The 18,387-nt window shown below is 42.3% G+C and overlaps 1 protein-coding gene across 11 annotated transcripts in view; it reads left to right on the plus strand.

The window, feature by feature from the left end:
- The first annotated feature begins 9,682 nt into the window (after positions 1-9,682).
- SMUG1 (single-strand-selective monofunctional uracil-DNA glycosylase 1) overlaps positions 9,683-18,387 on the plus strand; it is a 32,524-nt gene continuing 23,819 nt past the window's right edge. For 6 of the 11 annotated variants that reach the window (XR_008889684.1, XR_008889685.1, XR_008889683.1 and 3 more), the window contains exon 1: positions 11,309-11,375. Coding sequence is in view for 4 of the 11 variants with exons in the window: in XM_056562806.1 (XP_056418781.1) it covers positions 11,354-11,375 (22 nt within the window). In the remaining 7 variants the exon portion in view is untranslated. The other 5 variants (XM_056562801.1, XM_056562803.1, XM_056562802.1 and 2 more) reach the window with 5 other exon arrangements.

Raw genomic sequence — 18,387 nt, forward strand, 5'->3', positions numbered from 1 at the left:
CAGCCACATAATAACAAGAGGGCAAAGTCATAGACACTGACTATAACTAAGATGGATGAATATAAAGCGATATCTTATTGTTTATATTTCATACACATATATTGAAGCAGTGTTCCTTCATACACCAGATAACACAAGCCATGAATGATACCGTTATACATTGACGTCTTATCAATAGATTCATACTCAATTAATAATGTTGATTGGTAGAATTCATTTACAATGGCAAAGCACCAGAGATTATACTTCTGGATAAAGAGAAAAAAAAGAAAAAAAGAAGAGAATGAGAGAGAGAGAGAGAAAGAAAGAATGAAAGAAAGAAAGAAGGAAGGAAATAAAGATGGAAAGAAAGAAACAAAAAGAAGAGAATGAGAAAGAAAAACAAAAAGAATGATAAAGAAAGAGAGAGGAGGAAGGAAGGAAGGAAGGAAGGAAGGAAAGAAAGAAAGAGGGGATAGAATGAGAGAGAAAATAAGATAGATGATAGATATAGATAGTTAGATGATAGATAGATAGATAGATAGATAGATAGATAGATAGGAAGAAAGAAATTTCTAATGACCTTTGTGGCCTCTGCCAATTCTAAACATTGCAAAATATCACCGAGAAATTCCTAAAAACAATTGCTACATCTTTGGCGCATGACTTACGCCTAATGCTAAGTATGATGCCTATACAGAAAACATGTCTCAGCTGAAATTCTGATTATTACACGTCCATCGATTTCTTCTGAAAAAATTTCAGAAGGTAAACCATGTGATAGGAGAGTTCTAGGCATGCTTAGCTAACATGTCTGAGCCATGGAGACACATGCCCAGGCTATCAGTCAGTTTGTGCCACCACAACTATATGCCCTAATTGTTAACCCTCCCCACATCATCTACAGATGCACTTTACACCCATTATGGCACAACAAAGATTATCCCCTGATTTAGTCATTTTTGCATCACTGTAATATTTGAATAGGAAAGGGCAAGAAGGTCTGAGGGTGAGCAACCATTGAGAAGTCACTTACTTAAATCCTGAACCCAGCGCTGTTTTGCAGATTTTAAGAAGGACACCCACTAATGCAGTGCCTCAGTGCTGTGTAGTGTCTTAGTCACAAATCTGCTTAACAGTGCCTTGACTCAGGGAATAAGTGGGTTAGTGCTTGATGGCCTTTAAACCCTAACAATCTAACAAAGCTTAAATACCAAAAAAAGGGGGGCAGCGTGCCCCAAATGCAAAAGGGTGTCCATGGGTAAACTGAAGAGCGGATCTGTTCCCTCCGCCCTCTGAGATATAAATGAGATTTGGAGGTAGGGGAGCAGCACCTCAGGGAAGCGCAGGGACGTGTGTTGACTGATGAATCCTTCATAACTTCCTCCGTGTTGCCGGGCGGGTTCATCTGCAGGACAAAGCTATCCATCTCCTTTCCGCTCTCCCTGCAGCGCTCACCCCCACCTCTCCTGCTTTCCTCCTCACTTCTCCTCTTCTGCTTTCCTCTTCGTTTTTTCATTACGCTCATCTCTCCCTCTACCAACTTAATTTTCTCACCTCTTTCTCAATTTTCTATCCCTGCCCTCCCTCACTCTTTTTTTTCTCTAATCAACTTCAATGAAGGCTCCTCTGTATAGCAATCAATGGAAGACAAAATGACTGGAGCTGCAGAGAGTGATGCTCTGTATTGTTACCGCTGCGAATGGGTTATCTGTGAAATGCTCTGCTGTTCCCCCTTCAGAGCTTTGGATGAAATATGTAGAGTGTGCTATCCAATACATATGCATTTCAATTTTTATGAGGCACAAAACACATTTCCAGACACTGGCCTGTTCTTCAGATAAGTCATGGACATGTTCTCCTCATTCCACCTACAAGGACACATCCTCAAAGTGTACCTGAGTCCCTACCAGATCCATCATTACATGGTCACACCCAGGGTGCACACAAAGTCTATATCCCCCTTAAGTACACACTGGAGACACAACTAATTTCTTTTAACCCCAACACTAAAACGTTCACTCAGATGACAGCAATGATGTTGAACTTGACAGACACTTGTATAACTATAATTTACACCTTTCCCCCAATACCAGCAAGTGCCTCCTCCATTGGTATGCCCATGACCTGCTAAACACTCAACTGCCCTTCTTTTTTCTAAAGGGGTCACATAGTTTATGATAACTGCATTGGCATGCTTTCTTAGGAAGACTGTCAAGGATATATTCATATTAGTATTTGGCCTAATAGCCTATTAAATACCATCCACACCGTTTATTTGCCCCTTAGTTATAATGGCTATATACTACTGTACGTGAGGAGACAGTACAGAGATAACCATTAAAGCCAACGTCTGCCATGGACCCAGTGACACTGCTGGAGTTACATTTTACATGACCTTCCTTGACTATGGACCTTCTCAGACCCATCACTAGCTTAAAATGGGGCTGCACTACTATTTTCCTTATTACTATTATTACAAGTGTTTAGTGGCAATAATGGTAAAGCAGAATGTCTCCGAGAACTGAACACAGATAAACCATAACCTCGTCACCCTCCAAGGTCTCTGGATCTATTGGATCCTGCTTTATGTTGGCCCTTTGCAACTGCGCCCTTGATGGTACCTAATGCTTAGAGATGGGCAGTAAAAGGGACAAATGCCATGACAGAGACAGGGACAATACATCGTAATGAATACATCTTCCCATAATATCACTCACAAGTAGGCACAGTAGTTCTTCAACAGAGTGCTCAACAATGCCACCACATATCCCATAAATATTCAAATAAATATAAAGAAAGCTACTGATCAATTATCAATAGAGACAGTAGAAGTGACTTGCTAGGTCTTGGATTTGCAGACGGAGAATAGAATTTTTAAAGGATTTGCTTTTTACACTTATTATATGTGTCAAAGACAGATTAGATGTTTTTTAGGAAGAGTCCTTTACAGGGCAGCCACCACACCATCCCCTAGCCTTTCTCAGGCAGAGGTCCCTGTGATCACTTGCATACAGACGATTCACAAGCGCCATTAAGATTTTTACAGCTCTGTGCTGCTAGTCAATAGATGGCGCTCTATGCACAATGCAGTGTCTCACTGTTCATTGCATCTGTAAGTATAGTGTGTAGGGGGAGGGGTTAACCCTTCCTCTGTCTTTCTAGATAGTAACCAATTGCATTCTAGGACTGGAAGATAACCTGCAAACCACCCCAACACATTACATTCAGCATTATACAAGTACGGGTACTGTACGCTTCAGTACAAACTGTTACCTTGCTAGGTAATGCAGTATGTCAAGGAATTCACCACAGAAAAATAAGTTTGTTTTAAGAATGTCCTGTCACCTAATTTTTGTTCACATCTAAGAATAGTGCATGACAGTGTATGAATGTAAAACAGGAATACCTGGAAAGACTCTTTAGCGATGTATACACTGTATTCGGGGGTACTATGAAATTCCCTGTAGTACACACTAGGATCCTGTAATAATGGTACACAAAGTATTGCAAGGTGCAATGTATTATTTCGTATGGGACAATTGAGCATTTTAAGTGTTATGCTCTGAATGGACACTCCCCACACCTGCTGTATTTTTTGATAGCGTTGGATATTAGCGCTGCAGTCTTTTATGTCCGATACCTAAATAACCGTTTTTATCGTATGCTTAAATTTCCATATAGTCACATGTCATTGCTGAGACTATTAAACACATCTTATAACATTTGTTTAAGTTTCACAAAATTGGCAGGAAGACAACACTTTTTCCAAATGTTTTTTGGAGCGTGGCAGAAAAAGCAAAGAACCAAAAAAAAAAAGCCCCATAAGCATGATATTGCCCCAAGGGAATTTTAACCAATATTATGAATTCAATATAATATTACAAAGTATATATAGAATTATACAAAATAATAAAGAAACCCTTTATATTGAATAACGACATATACGAAATATAACAGCATTCCACTGTCACAGACTTTTATATGAATACTGCAGACGCTGGGAAACAAAACAAGTCAAAATTCTGTAAGATCCTTAAACAAGACAGAAAACTAGCCTTAGGTAGAACTGTATATGCAATATGAATAAAATGGGCTATGACTTTCGATGAATTCACTATACCATCCTGCTAACGAAAGAAGGAATTTGGGTTCACCCTCCAGCTATATTACACAAATCATCTCCAATTTTAGTAGAAAATGTTGTTTCAAATGCAAGGTATGCCATCAATAAGAGGCGAGACAATTTGGAAACATCTCTTCATTCTCGTAGTCCAGATATTGATACATTCGTATATGTTCAGGAAATGTCACAGGTTATCTTCTAGTTTTTTTTTTGCTTCTCATGCCCTTCTTGGAAATTTAGAGGCCAGGTCAACACATTGAACTCTTCGTCAAGTTCTTCAAACCATTCCGGAACAGTTTCAATTTCTTTGTGGCAGGGTGCATTATTCTGCTGAAAGAGGCCATTACCATTACCGTACCATTGGCATGTATTTTCTCTGTAACAATGTTTAGGTAGGTGACTATGAGTAAGAATTTAAGTTTGAAACATGTGTCTTTTCGGATCTGTAATGGATTTTATGATTTACTTTACTAAAATCATGTTGGAATTGGACCTTGCCATGGTGCTGGACATTCCTCAACTGTGATTTGCTTTGCTTGGCATTATCACGCCTCTGTGCACCAAAGCAGAGGGGAACATTGGACACAGATGTTGTGAGCTAATTTCATGTTTTTCAATGTTTAGGTTGGTGCTACATGCCAAAGTAACATCCATATGAATGCTAAAAACCTAGGTTTCCCAGCAGAACTTTGCCTAGAGCATCACACCGCCTTTATTGGCTTGTTTTCCTATTGTGCATCCTAGTGCCATCTTTTCACCAAGTGATGCCCATGCACCCAGCTGTTCACATGATGTAACAGTAAACATAATTCAATAGACCAGGCCACCTTCCCATTGCTCCATTATTCAGTTCTGATGCCCACATGCCCATTGAAGGCTTTGTACTACTGGGTAGGGATCAGTATGGTCACTCTAACCGGTCTGACACTACACAGCCTTAGACACAACAAGCTATTATGCACAGTGTGTTTTAACATTGTCCAAATTAAAGGGTTTTCCAGGCCTATCCAGAAACCATCAACTTGTTGATCGGTGGGGTTCATACACCAGGCATCCCCACACGCTGATCTGCTATTCTGCACCCAACACTATATAGTGAAAATGCTAAATGCCCTGCGCTATTAATCTGTAGTGGTGGGAGCTGAGCTGCAATTACCTGAAGCCAGCACTATCCAATAAACAGCACAGGGCTTCCAGCCTTGTTTACTGTACAGTACAGGGCACCAAACAGCAAATCGGTAAGGATTCCCTGGAAAACCCTTTTACATCGGCACATTGGTTGACACATGACCAAGCAAAAGAAGTATCATGATTACTGTACATGCAGACATACTCTTTAATATTCACATACAATAAGAATATCTATAATTTAAAAAGAATCACACAGTAACATGTTTCATTTCACAGCTCACAGGTTTACTGGATGGCCTAAATATGGGACTGTCCTGTAAAGCATATTGGACATTGCTGTCAGCTCAGGGAGTGAAGTTGCTGCCTGTTTCTCCATGCTCTTACGTTCAGTGGGGGTCTCAGCGCTAAGACCACGACCGACCTAAACTTTCAACATGGCTCTGTGACATGTCAAAATTTTATTTTAAAATCAAAGGGACATTTTAATTAGTAATGTTGAAAACATACAGTGGGGCAAAAAAGTATTTAGTCAGCCACCAATTGTGCAAGTTCTCCCACTTAAAAAGATGAGGTATCATAGGTATACCTCAACTATGAGACATAATGAGAAATAAAATCAATGAAATCACATTGTATGATTTTTAAAGAATTTATTTGCAAATTATGGTACAAAATAAGTATTTGGTCACCTACAAACAAGCAAGATTTCTGTCTCTCACAGACCTGTAACTTCTTCTTTAAGAGTCTCCTCTGTCCTCCACTCATTACCTGTATTAATGGTTCCTGTTTGAACTTGTTATCAGTATAAAAGACACCAGTCCACAACCTCAAACAGTCACACTCCAAACTCCACTATGGCCAAGAACAAAGAGCTGTCGAAGGACACCAGAAACAAAATTGTAGACCTGCACCAGGCTGGGAAGACTGAATCTGCAATAGGCAAGCAGCTTGGTGTGAAGAAATCAACTGTGGGAGCAATTATTAGAAAATGGAAGACATACAAGACCACTAATAAACTCCCTCAATCTGGAGCTCCATGCAAGACCTCACCCCGTGGTGTCAAAATGATCACAAGAATAGTGAGCAAAAATCCCAGAACCACACGCGGGTCCCAGAGAGCTGGGACAAAAGTAACAAAGGCTATCATCAGTAACACACTACCCCGCCAGGGACTCAAATCATGCAGTGCCAGACGTGTCCCCTTGCTTAAGCCAGTACATGTCCGGGCCCATTTGAAGTTTGCTAGAGAGCATTTGGATATTCCAGAAGAGTATTGGGAGAATGTCATATGGTCAGATGGGACCAAAGTAGAACTTTTCTGGTAAATACTTAACTCGTCGTGTTTGAAGGAGAAAGAATGCTGAGTTGCATCCAAAGAATATCATACCTACTGTGAAGCATAGGGGTGGAAACATCATGTTTTGGGGCTGATTTTCTGCTTAGGGACCAGGATGATGGATAATGGAAAGATTTGCACTTTTTATGTATTGAACCCACTCCTGGTTATGGCTTAAAGTGTACAAAAAAGAAAGTTGCAACAGAACTCTAGGTCAAAAAATGGAGGCTCTTAGCGCACTTTTTGATGAAAATGTGTCCCCCATCCACCACGCGGAGGTGTCCTCATATCGGATCGGACCCTAACATGATTACTCTCTGCTGTGCATATAGCCTCTGACTGTGTGACATGTTGAATCAGGCATTGACTAAACCACCTCCAGTCTGAGAGGGGTGGGGTGCACGGCTAAAGAGGGTGCCACACCCCCCAACTTACAAAGTAAAAACAAAAGGAAAAATAGCCAGCACAACAACCTAATACACAGGTGCCCGCTGCTGTGGCAAATACAAAATGTACAAAAAAGAAAGTTGCAACAGTACTCTAGGTCAAAAAATGGAGGCTCTTAGCGCACTTTTTGATCAAAATGTGTCCCCCCCATCCACCACGCGGAGGTGGTCTCATATCGGTTGGGACCCTAACATGATAACTCACCTCTGCTGTGCATATAGCCTCAAGACTGGAGGTGGTTTAGTCAATGGCTGATCCAAAATGTCACACAGTCAGAGGCTATATGCACAGCAGAGGTGAGTTATCATGTTAGGGTCCCATCCGATATGAGGCCACCTCCGCGTGGTGGATGGGGGGACACATTTTGATCAAAAAGTGCGCTAAGAGCCTCCATTTTTTGACCTAGAGTGCTGTTGCAACTTTCTTTTTTGTACATTTTGTATTTGCCACAGCAGCGGCCACCTGTGTATTAGGTTATTGTGCTGGCTATTTTTCCTTATGACTTAGCCCCTTAAGGGCCCGGGCTTTTTCGGTTTTTTCATTTTCAATTTTTCCTCCTTAACTTTAAAAAATCATAACTCTTTAAAATTTTCACCTAAAAATCTATATGATGGCTTATTTTTTGCGTCACTAATTCTACTTTGTAATGACATTAGTCATTTTACCCAAAAATCGACGGTGAAACGGGAAAAAATCAATGTGCGACAAAATTGATGAAAAAACACTATTTTGTAAGTTTTGGGGGCTTCCGTTTTTACGCAGTACATTTTTCGGCAAAAATGATACCTTATCTTGATTCTGTAGGTCCATACGGTTAAAATGATACCCTACTTGTATAGGTTTGATTTTGTATCACTTTAGAAAAAAATCATGAATACATGCAGGAAAATGTATACGTTTAAAATGGTCATCTTCTGACCCCTATACATTTTTTATTTTTCTGTGTTCAGGGTGCTATGAGGGCTCATTTTTTTGCGCCGTGATCTGAAGTTTTTAGGGGTACCATTTTTGTTCTGATCAGACTTTTTGATCACTTTTTATTCACATTTTGTTGTGGTATAAAAAGTGATCAAAAATGCGCTATTTTGGACTTTTGAATTTTTTTGCGTATACGCCATTGAACATGCGGTTTAAAAAGCGGTATATTTTTATAATTCGGACATTTCCGCACGCGGCGATACCACATATCTTTATTTTTATTTACACTGTGTTTTTTTATTTTTGGAAATGCCGGGTGATTCAAACTTTTATTAGGGGAAGGGATAATTGAAAGGGGTAATGATTTTTTTATACTTTTATTATGCAATATTATAGCTCCTATAGGGGGCTATAACATTGCATTAACTGATCTTTTACACTGATTGATGCATCTCCATAGGAATGGATCAATCAGTGTTTTCGGCGATTGAATGCTCAAGCCTGGATCTCACTGCAGGAAGGCGATCGGACTGCAGGAAGGAAGGTAAGAGACCTTCCTCCTGTGCTACAGCTGTTCGGGATGCCGCGATTATGCCGCAGCGATCCCGAACAGCTCCCTGAGCTAGCCGGGCACTTTGACTTTCGTTTTTAACCGCGATCAGTGCCGCACGCTATTAGAGGCGGGTCCTGGCTTCCCTATGACGCCGGGCCCGCCGCGATATGATGCGGGGTCACCGTGTGACCCCGCGTTATATCGCAGGGCCGGGACCCAGGACGTACCCATACGTCCTGGGTCCTTAAGGGGTTAAAGTGTGCCTGTTATATCAAAGAAAAAAATAATGCTTATCTATGTTACTCACTAGGTCATGCAGATGCTTTATATGTCTTTTTTATGTGTCTAGCGGCTGTAATTGGCTCACAAATCCCTCTGTTCTGCTGCTCGCTCATTCTGACATCCACTATTCAGGAATAGGCGTGTCCAAGGTAAGCACTGAGCCCGCCATCATTCGCTATGCATTCACTTCCTCCCTTAGTCTGCTGTGTCTCTTTACCCAATCACTGCAGGGTGCTCTGTAACTCCTTCCTCCCCTTCCTGTTTTTATACAGCAGTCTGATACACTGGACAGGAGTGAGCACAGAGAAGTGCTAGTCACACCATCTCGGACTTTGTCCCTTCCTGTGCTTCAACTGAGACAAAGATGATGCTGCAGCCAGACAGGATTATGTTCCGGTTGGTATGGGGACCCCTAGTGGTCTTTTCTTTGAAGCCATGATTTCTATAAAAATGAAATCAAATTTTCTTATGAAGTATATTAGATAGGGTTAATGTTTTGCCAAGATGTCCAACATATAAAAGATTTTTGAATCTGACAGTGCCCACTTAAAGGGGTACTCCGCCCCTAGACATCTTATCCCCTATCGAAATAGGGGATAAGATGTCAGATTGCGGGGGTCCCGCCACTGGGGACCCCCGGGATCTCGGCTGCAACACCCACCTGTTGCGGCTTCCGGAAACTCTGGAGGCTTCGGCTCCCGACCACGATGACTTTGTGAGTTTGTGACGTCACTACTCCGCCCCCGTGTGATGTCACGCCCCGCCCCTCAATGCAAGTCTATGGGAGGGGGCGTGGCAGCTGTCACGCCCCCTCCCATAGACTTGCATTGAGGGGGTGGTGAGTGACTTCACACGGGGGCGGAGTAGTGACATCACGATCTCCCGTCACCGTGGTCGTGAGGCGTTAGGATGAGAGCCTCCAGCGATGCCGGAAACCGCAACAGGTGGGTGCTGCAGCCGAGATCCCGGGGGTCCCCAGCGGCGGGACCCCCGCAATCTGACATCTTATCCCCTATCCTTTAGGGAGTGAGAAGCAGCACACGATTGTTGGATCATTTGTGGGGTCGTTGTCTTCCATTATTATGTATAATGTTTACATGGGAACATGTGCTCGGATAACAGATGATTTTTGATGCCACATTAAATTTCAGCCAACATGCAAGGGGGCCTTCTTAACTAGTCAACGATCCTACAAATGTTAAAGGGGGTTTCTCACAAAGCTAAGTTGGTAAAAAGAGATGTGCATGGCATACATATATGTAAAGGAGGAAAATGTGCAGTTTTTAGGAAATATGACCTACACCCCAGTACTGTTTTTCTCCTCATGGATCTGATCACTTCCTGGTTTCCTCTCTGAACTCCGACCTTGCAGTTGCCAAGCAACAGAGCTCACACTTTCCCACAATTTCCTTTGCTTGCATACACCGTAGAGCAGTGTTTTCTAAACAGTGTGTCTCCAACTGTTGCAAAACTACAACTCCCAGCATGCCCGGACAGCCAAAGGCTGTCCGGGCTTGCTGGGAGTTGTAGTTTTGCAACAGCTGGAGGCAAACCATTAGGAAAACACTGCCATGAAGACTAACAATATGCCATATCCCGTATACGTTTTGAATTTGAAAACCGCACGGAACCATATTGAAAACTGTATGCCAAAAGATGCATCCACTTGTGTCCGTTTTGCATTCTGTACGGTTATGTCCGTTTTTTTCCTGTATCCAAAACTGTAGCCTACCACGGTTTTTGGTCCGGGTGAAAAAATGTATTGAAATGTATGTTTTTTTTTTGTTTTTTTTTTTAACATGGGAGGCAAAGTACAGAACCGTATGTGCGTACGGTTCCATCCAGTTTTCACCATAGGGTTTTTGACTTTGCAGTTTTTTTTTTTTTTTGGAATTTCAATAAAACAAGTGAAACTTTATTCATAATGGAATAAAATGTTAAAAACATGTTTTTTTTCTTAAAAAACGGATTCAACCAGACATCGGTTTTCAACCGTATACCGATTAAAATTTGTACACACGTTTTCATACAGTTTCAGGTAATGAGGAATCCGTTTTTTTAAAATAAAAAACCTGATATGGGAACTGTATTGCGAAAACGTGAAGCCTGCTGTGAATATTACACTCAACCCTGCAACATGCATGGTCTATAGAACACCCATTCATACAGCTCAGCTAAATACACTGAAAACCAGCCTGCTGTACAGATTACACAGCTCTGCTACACGTACAATGAATCTGTGCAACATGCATCCTCCCAGTCCTAGGCTTCTGTAAAGTACATGCTCCGCCCCCTCTTCCTATGTCACATAAAGGGCGGGAACATCTTTCTGCTCATGTCCTGACGCATCCATCACGTGACCCAGCCTTCGAGAAAACTAAAACCCACACTCTGACTCCTCCTCCTCCTACATGTGACTGGTCACATGGTCATGACGTCATCAAAGGTCCTTTTGTCTTTCCAGGTTCGAGCGTCTATCTGAGGTAAATAATAACTCGGGCAGCACTGCCAGTATTGTGCTCAGTGAGGATGCAGCGTGAGTGCAGGGAGCGGCTCTGTAGTGTGAACAGTCCCCAGGTGTATGCCCACAGTACTCAGTGCTGGTACAGCGGTAGACATTTCCTCCGACTGCTTTCTAGTGTTTAGCTGAGGTGCATCATGGGAGGGCGGCTACGCGGTGGTGAGGTGAGGGTTAACAGGATGTAGACGGGGAAGAGGTGGCGTCATTGTCATGTGATCTAGATCCCGCCTTCCTTGATACGTCATCGTCAGCCCTGTCCATGGTCGGAATGGACAGTATATTTTTCATAATATTTTCAGTCTTTGACGTTTTACCAAAATTTTAATTATTTGCAAAAATAAAAAAAACTTTATACAGAAGATGCAACTGGTTACTAGCGATGCTTTAACCCCTTCCTGACATGGGGCGGGCTTAGGGGTATGGTGGGTGCCAGATAGCACTATGGCAGTGGCTGAGAGCGGAGATAACTCATAACCTCAGTCATCCAAATGGCCCCCTTATGAAGCTATCATGGGTTGCAGTTGGGTTGTCATTAGAGATGAGCGAACTTACAGTAAATTCGATTCGTCACGAACTTCTCTGCTCGGCAGTTGATAACTTATCCTGCGTAAATTAGTTCAGCTTTCAGGTGCTCCGGTGGGCTGGAAAAGGTGGATACAGTCCTAGGAAAGAGCCTCCTAGGACTGTATCCACCTTTTCCAGCCCACCGGAGCACCTGAAAGCTGAACTAATTTATGCAGGAAAAGCCATCAACTGCCGAGCAGAGAAGTTCATGACGAATAGAATTTACTGTAAGTTCGCTCATCTCTAGTTGTCATGACAACTGAAGGCTTCCAGGTCCTCTTATGACTCCTAGAGCAGTGATTCCCTAACAGTGTGCCTCCAGCTGTTGCAAAACAACAACTCCCAGCATGCCCGGACAGCCGTTGGCTGTCCGGGCATGCTGGGAGTTGTAGTTTTGCAACAGCTGGAGGCACACTGGTTGGGAAACACAGTCCTGGAGGCATTACTGTGATTTATCACTATTGGCTGGGTTCACATGTAGTATTTGATCAGTATTTGTAGCCCAAACCAGGGGGGGAAGTGCTACAGAGTAAAACTATTATAGAAAAAATATGAACTTTGGATTAATTCCTGGTTTTGGCTAAAAATACTAATCAAATACTATGTGTGAAGCCATCCAATAGTAATGAATTATAATCCTGCCTCTCCAGCAGTGTCTCCCAGCCAGCGTGCCTCCGGCTGTTGCAAAACTACAAATCCCAGCATGCCCTTGTGGTGGAGAATTCCATTGTGGAAGTTAAAATTCCGGACTAAAAATATTCATTCTTTAGGCTGATCCGCTAAGAAATGCACTATCATTTCGAGGGACGGCAGCGCAGTCCTTGCGGTACTAGCACCAGTGCCAAATTGGAAGGGGGGAAAAAAACTCAATTTTTTATTTTCAACTTTTTTTGGGGGGGGGGGGGGGGGGGGGGTTGGTTGGTTATGCAGTGCACTTTGCAGTAAAACTAACATGTTCTCTTTGTTCTGTGGGCAAAGGAACAATGAAAAATCCCCCACTAGGCGCAACCTCTCTGGATAGAATCAGGCAATGAATTTTTCAGGATACATTTAAGTTTTTTTCATTTGACCATATTGGTCATATATATATATATATATATATATATATATATATGTTAATAATAATAATTTATCCTGAAATATTAATTTCCTGACTCTTTCCGGAGAAGTTGCGCCTAAAGGGGGATTTTTCATTGTTCCTTTGCCCTAATGTTTGTGGACAGACCCCGGCCTGCTTCCACATCCCCACGGCTCTGCAGCACTCCTGGGAATTTTTTCTACCTTTTCTAGGCGCCTCGTGTGGTCTTGTTTTTTTTTCGTTTCTTTGCTCTCTTTGTTCTGTGGATCAATATGACGGCCACCACACCCCCTCCCATAGACTTACATTGAGGAGGCGTGGCTGTGACATCATGACCCCCGCCGCCCGCTCCGAGCGCTCTAAACGAACAGTGCATTTTGCACAGAGATCGGGCGGCCCCCTCCCCCCGCGATCAGACATTTTTTTCCCTATCTTTTGGATAGGGGTTGAGATGTCTAGGGACGGAGTACCCCTTTAAAATAATATGCATAGTTACATAGCTTTTCTATTCTTGTACTGCTTTTTAAAAAAAGTCAAACTTTTTAAATAAAATAAGTATGTTTTAAAATTGCCCTACTCTGTCCCCCTATAACCTTTTTATTTTTCTATATACGCTGCACCATGATCTGTATATTTTACCGGTACCATTTTTGCATACATGTGACTTTTTGATCACCTTTTTTTCTGAAATGTGATGTGACCAAAAGTCAGCAATTTAGGGCTTTGGTATTTTTTATTTTATTTTTTATTTTTTCCTGCCATTTACCATATGGGATCATATCGTATTTTAACCAGTCCACGTCCTCGAGCTCTTGTACTTAACCTCTTAAGGACCCAGCCATTTTACACCTTAGGACCCGGCCATTTTTTGAACATCTGACCACTGTCACTTTAAACATTAACTCTGGAATGCTTTTAGTTATCATTCTGATTCCGAGATTGTTTTTTCGTGACATATTCTACTTTAACATAGTGGTAAAAAAGATTGTAACTTGCATCGTTTCTTGGTGAAAAATGTGAAAATTTTATGAAAAATTTGAAAATTTTGCATTTTTCTAACTTTGAAGCTCTCTGCTTGTAAGGAAAATGGATATTCAAAATATTTTTTTTTTCTTTTCACATATACAATATGTCTACTTTATGTTTGCATCATAAAGTTGACATGTTTTTACTTTTGGAAGACACCAGTGGGCTTCAAAGTTCAGCAGCAATTTTCCAATTTTTCACAAAATTTCCAAACTCACTATTTTTCAGGGACCAGTTCAGGTTTGAAGTGGATTTGAAGGGTCTTCATATTAGAAATACCCCACAAATGACCCCATTACAAAAACTGCACCCCCCAAAGTATTCAAAATGATATTCGGTCAGCCTTTTAACCCTTTAGGTGTTTCACAGGAATAGCAGGAAAGTGAAGGAGAAAATTCACAATCTTCATTTTTTACTCTCGCATGTTCTTGTAGACCCAATTTTTGAATTTTTATGAGGGGTAAAAGGAGAAAATGTATACTTATATTTGTAGCCCAATTTCTCTCGAGTAAGCACATGCCTCATATGTCTATGTAAAGTGTTCGGCGGGCGCAGTAGAGGGCTCAGAACCGAAGGAGCGACAAGGGGATTTTGGAGAGTATGTTTTTCTGAAATGGTTTTCGGGGGGCATGTTGCATTTAGGAAGCCCCTATGGTGCCAGAACAGCAAAAAAAAAACACATGGCATACCATTTTGGAAACAAGACCCCTTGAGGAACGTAACAAGGAATTAAGTGAGCCTTAATACCCCAAATGTGTTTCACGACTTTTGCATATGTAATAAAATAAAATGTTACTAAAATGTGTTTCCCCCCCAAATTTCACATTTTTGCAAGGGTTAATAGCAGAAAATACCCCCCAAAATTTGTAACCCCATCTCTTCGGAGTATGAAGGTACCTCATAAGTTGGGGGGGGGGGGGGACCTCCAGCTGTTGCAAAACTACAACTCCCAGCATGCACAGTCTATCAGTGCATGCTGGTAGTTATAGTTTTGCAACAGCTGGAGGCACACGGGTTGGGAAACACTGAGTTAGGAAACAGACAATGTTTCCCAACCAGTGTGCCTCCAGTTGTTGCAAAACCACTACTCCCAAACATTCTCAGGCATGCTGGAAGTAGTAGTTCGGCAACATCTTTAGAGCCAGATGTTGCCGAACTACAACTCCCAGCATGCTTGGAGTTGTAGTTTTGCAACACCTGGAGGACTACAGTTTGCAGACCACTAATACAGTGGTTCCCAATCTGTGCCCTTCCAGATGTTGCAAAACTACAACTCCCAGTATGCCCTTACTGTCCAGGCATGCTGGGAGTTGTAGTTCTGCAACATCTGAAGGGCCAGATGTTACAGAACTACAACTCCCAGCATGCCTGGACAGTAAGGGCATGCTGAGGATGTGTAGTTTTCAACATCTGGAAGGGCACAGTGGTCCCAAAACTGTGGACCTCCAGATGTTGCAAAACTGCAACTCCCAGCATGCCCAGACGCCAAGGGCTGTCTGGGCATGCTGGGAGTTGTAGTTTACAGGGTCCCATTATAGCAATGCATGTCGCTTTACGGCGACGTGCATTGCTGTAAAGGGCCCGACCGCGGCTGAAGATCAACTCGCCTGTCGCCGCCGCCGTCTTCATCGCCGGGATCCGGGTCTTCAGGGACTAGGTAAGTGCCGGGGCCGGTCCCCAGCACTCCCCCGTCCCCCGCCGCGTCCTCTCCGGACTTCCAGGGGCCAGGCCGGACGGGAGGAAGTAACCAGTCCCCCCCCTGCGATTGGTCGGTTAACTAACCGAAGAATCGCAGGGGATCGGAGGAGGTGGCAGGCTTGCCACCTCGCTCCTAGTCTTCAGCATGGTCCTGGCTGTCTGTGACAGCCGGGATCATGCGAAATTACCGGGCGGTCGGGCCCCAGAGATCCGATCAGCCCGGTATCGCCGCAGATCGTAAGGGAAATCGCCCATGCATGGCCCCCCTTGGCGTTTGCCCTGGATGCCTGCTGAAGCATTTCAGCAGGCATCCGGTTCCGATCTCTGCCCGGCGCGCGTCAGAGACCGGAAAACGCCAGGGCGTATGGATACGCCCTGGGTCCTTAAGCCGCCCGGAAATACGCAGTTAGCGTTCCGGAAGTTGGGAATTCTGTCTGCCGGGCAGCACATCTTGAGATTGGCTCTATTAACACATGGGGGGCAATACTTTATTATTCTGGTACCATTATTGGATGTTTAGCTTGTCAGTCTAAGGTGGATGTATGTGATTCGATGGCTGGCTAGATATAAGGTAGGCTGTTTTGTAGAATAGCCACACCCCCTGAGGAAGCATTTTAGAAGTGAAACGATCGTTGGGGTTGGTAGGTATGGTCTGGCATTCTTGATAATTTGCTTGGGCATTGGGCTATGTTCTTTTCATTTTGACACACGTCTGTTACAGTCTTATACTGTGGTTTTCTTGTATCCTTAACCCTTATTGCCATATATACATGTGACTATTCCTGCATACTATATCACATACAGACCTATACCTGCCTTTCTATAGTGATCCAGTGCCTCTCATTTTATGTATTCTGTACTTTTCTATGTATGCTTTAACTTTGTGAGTTCAATTAAGTATATGGGATTTATAATGATTTTATGCATTTGTGTGCACTGATTGGTACACGTCATCGGGGTTCTAGTTTAGAAAGTGCACACTCACTTACTTTTCATGGTAAGGTGTCTTTTCTTCTTTTCGGTGTTAAGATTTTAAACATACTAATTTTGGTGCATCTAGTTAGGATTAGGAAGTGAAATAAAATAAAACCTACATAAATTGGGTATCCTTGTAACCATTTGGACCTGCAGAATAAAGATAAGGTGTCATTTTTACCGTGTAGAAATGGAAGCCCTAAAAAGTAACAAATTAGCTTCTTTTTTTTTTTTTCAATATATATTTTTTGGTTTTGTGGTAGATTTTATTAAATGATTGATGTCATTACAAAGTACAATTGTTGTCACAAAAAACAAGCCCTTATATGGGTCTGTAGGTGCAAAATTGCAAGCGTTATGATTTTTAGAAGGAGAGGAGGAAAAAACGAAAATTGGCCTGGTCTTTAAGGGGTTAATAGTTCCGCCATTTCAGCATACGGTGATACCAAAATATGTCTATTTTATTTTTTGATTTGTAAAATGGGAAAAGAGGTACTTACATTTTTATTGGGAGGTGCTTATTCGCATTTATTAAAAGTTTTTCACCTTTTTTTTTTTTTACATTTTTTTAATCCCCAAGAGGGACAATTTATAGCAATCTATTAATTACTATTACTGATCAGTGCAATACATAGACAATGTGGAACTTGTAATGGCACTGCTGTACATTTTATGGTTATAGTGATGTCATTACTAAATACAATTGGTCTTGTTAAAGGGTACCTCTCATCAAATAAACTTTTGATATATTTTAGATTAATGAATGTTGAATAACTTTCCAATAGCATGTTAATGAAAAATATGCTTCTTTCTATTGTATTTTTCCCGATCAGTCCTGTCAGCAAGCATTTCTGACTCATGCTGGAGTCCTAAACACTCAGAGCTGCCAGCCTGCTTTGTTCACAGCCAAACAGGCTGTGAACAAAGCAGGCTGGCAGCTCTGAGTGTTCTCCTTTGTGAACAAAGCAGACTGGCAGCCGTAGTGTTTAGGACTCCAGCATGAGTCTGAAATGCTTGCTGCCAGGACTGGTAGGGAGACCCCTAGTGGTCATTTCTTCAAAGTGGGAAATTAAATAGAAAGAAGCATATTTTTTAATAACATGCAATTGGAAAGTTATTCTGCATACATTAATCTATAATATATCAAAAGTTTTTTTGATGAGAGGTACCCTTTAAGTAAGTTATGGCTTTTAGAGGACGAGGAGGATAAAAAACGAAAATGCAAAAATAAAATGAGCTATGTCCTTAAAAGACAACTGCAGCCATAACAACTTATCCCCTATCCACATGGGGGATAATTGTTTGATCGTTGTGGTCCGACCGCTGGGACCCCCCACGATCTCCCAAACAACCCTGGCATTGCCGCTCGGTGAGAAAGACTAATACGTGTAGTGTCGACCTCACTCCCTATACAGCTCTATGGGAGAGGCGGGGAGGCACGAATGCTGCCTCTCCAATAGAACTACACGGAGGAGGCGAAGCTGGGCCCGTGCAGGAGATCACAGGGGGTCCCAGTGGTCGGACCCCCCGCGATCAGACACTTATCCCCTATCCTGGGGGATAAGTTGTTATGGCTGCATATTTCCTTTAGGGTACGTTCACACATACAGGATCCTGTGCAGATTTGATGCGCAGGATTTGTGACTGCAGATTAGAAGTCATTAGTTTATCAAATCTGCGTACATGTGAACGTACCCTTAAGGGGTTAAGGAAAGCTTTCTGTCTACCATTGTTTAAAATGAAATCCCCCCCC

The sequence above is a fragment of the Hyla sarda genome, chromosome 2, assembly GCF_029499605.1.
Source record: "Hyla sarda isolate aHylSar1 chromosome 2, aHylSar1.hap1, whole genome shotgun sequence".
Lineage (NCBI taxonomy): Eukaryota > Metazoa > Chordata > Amphibia > Anura > Hylidae > Hyla > Hyla sarda.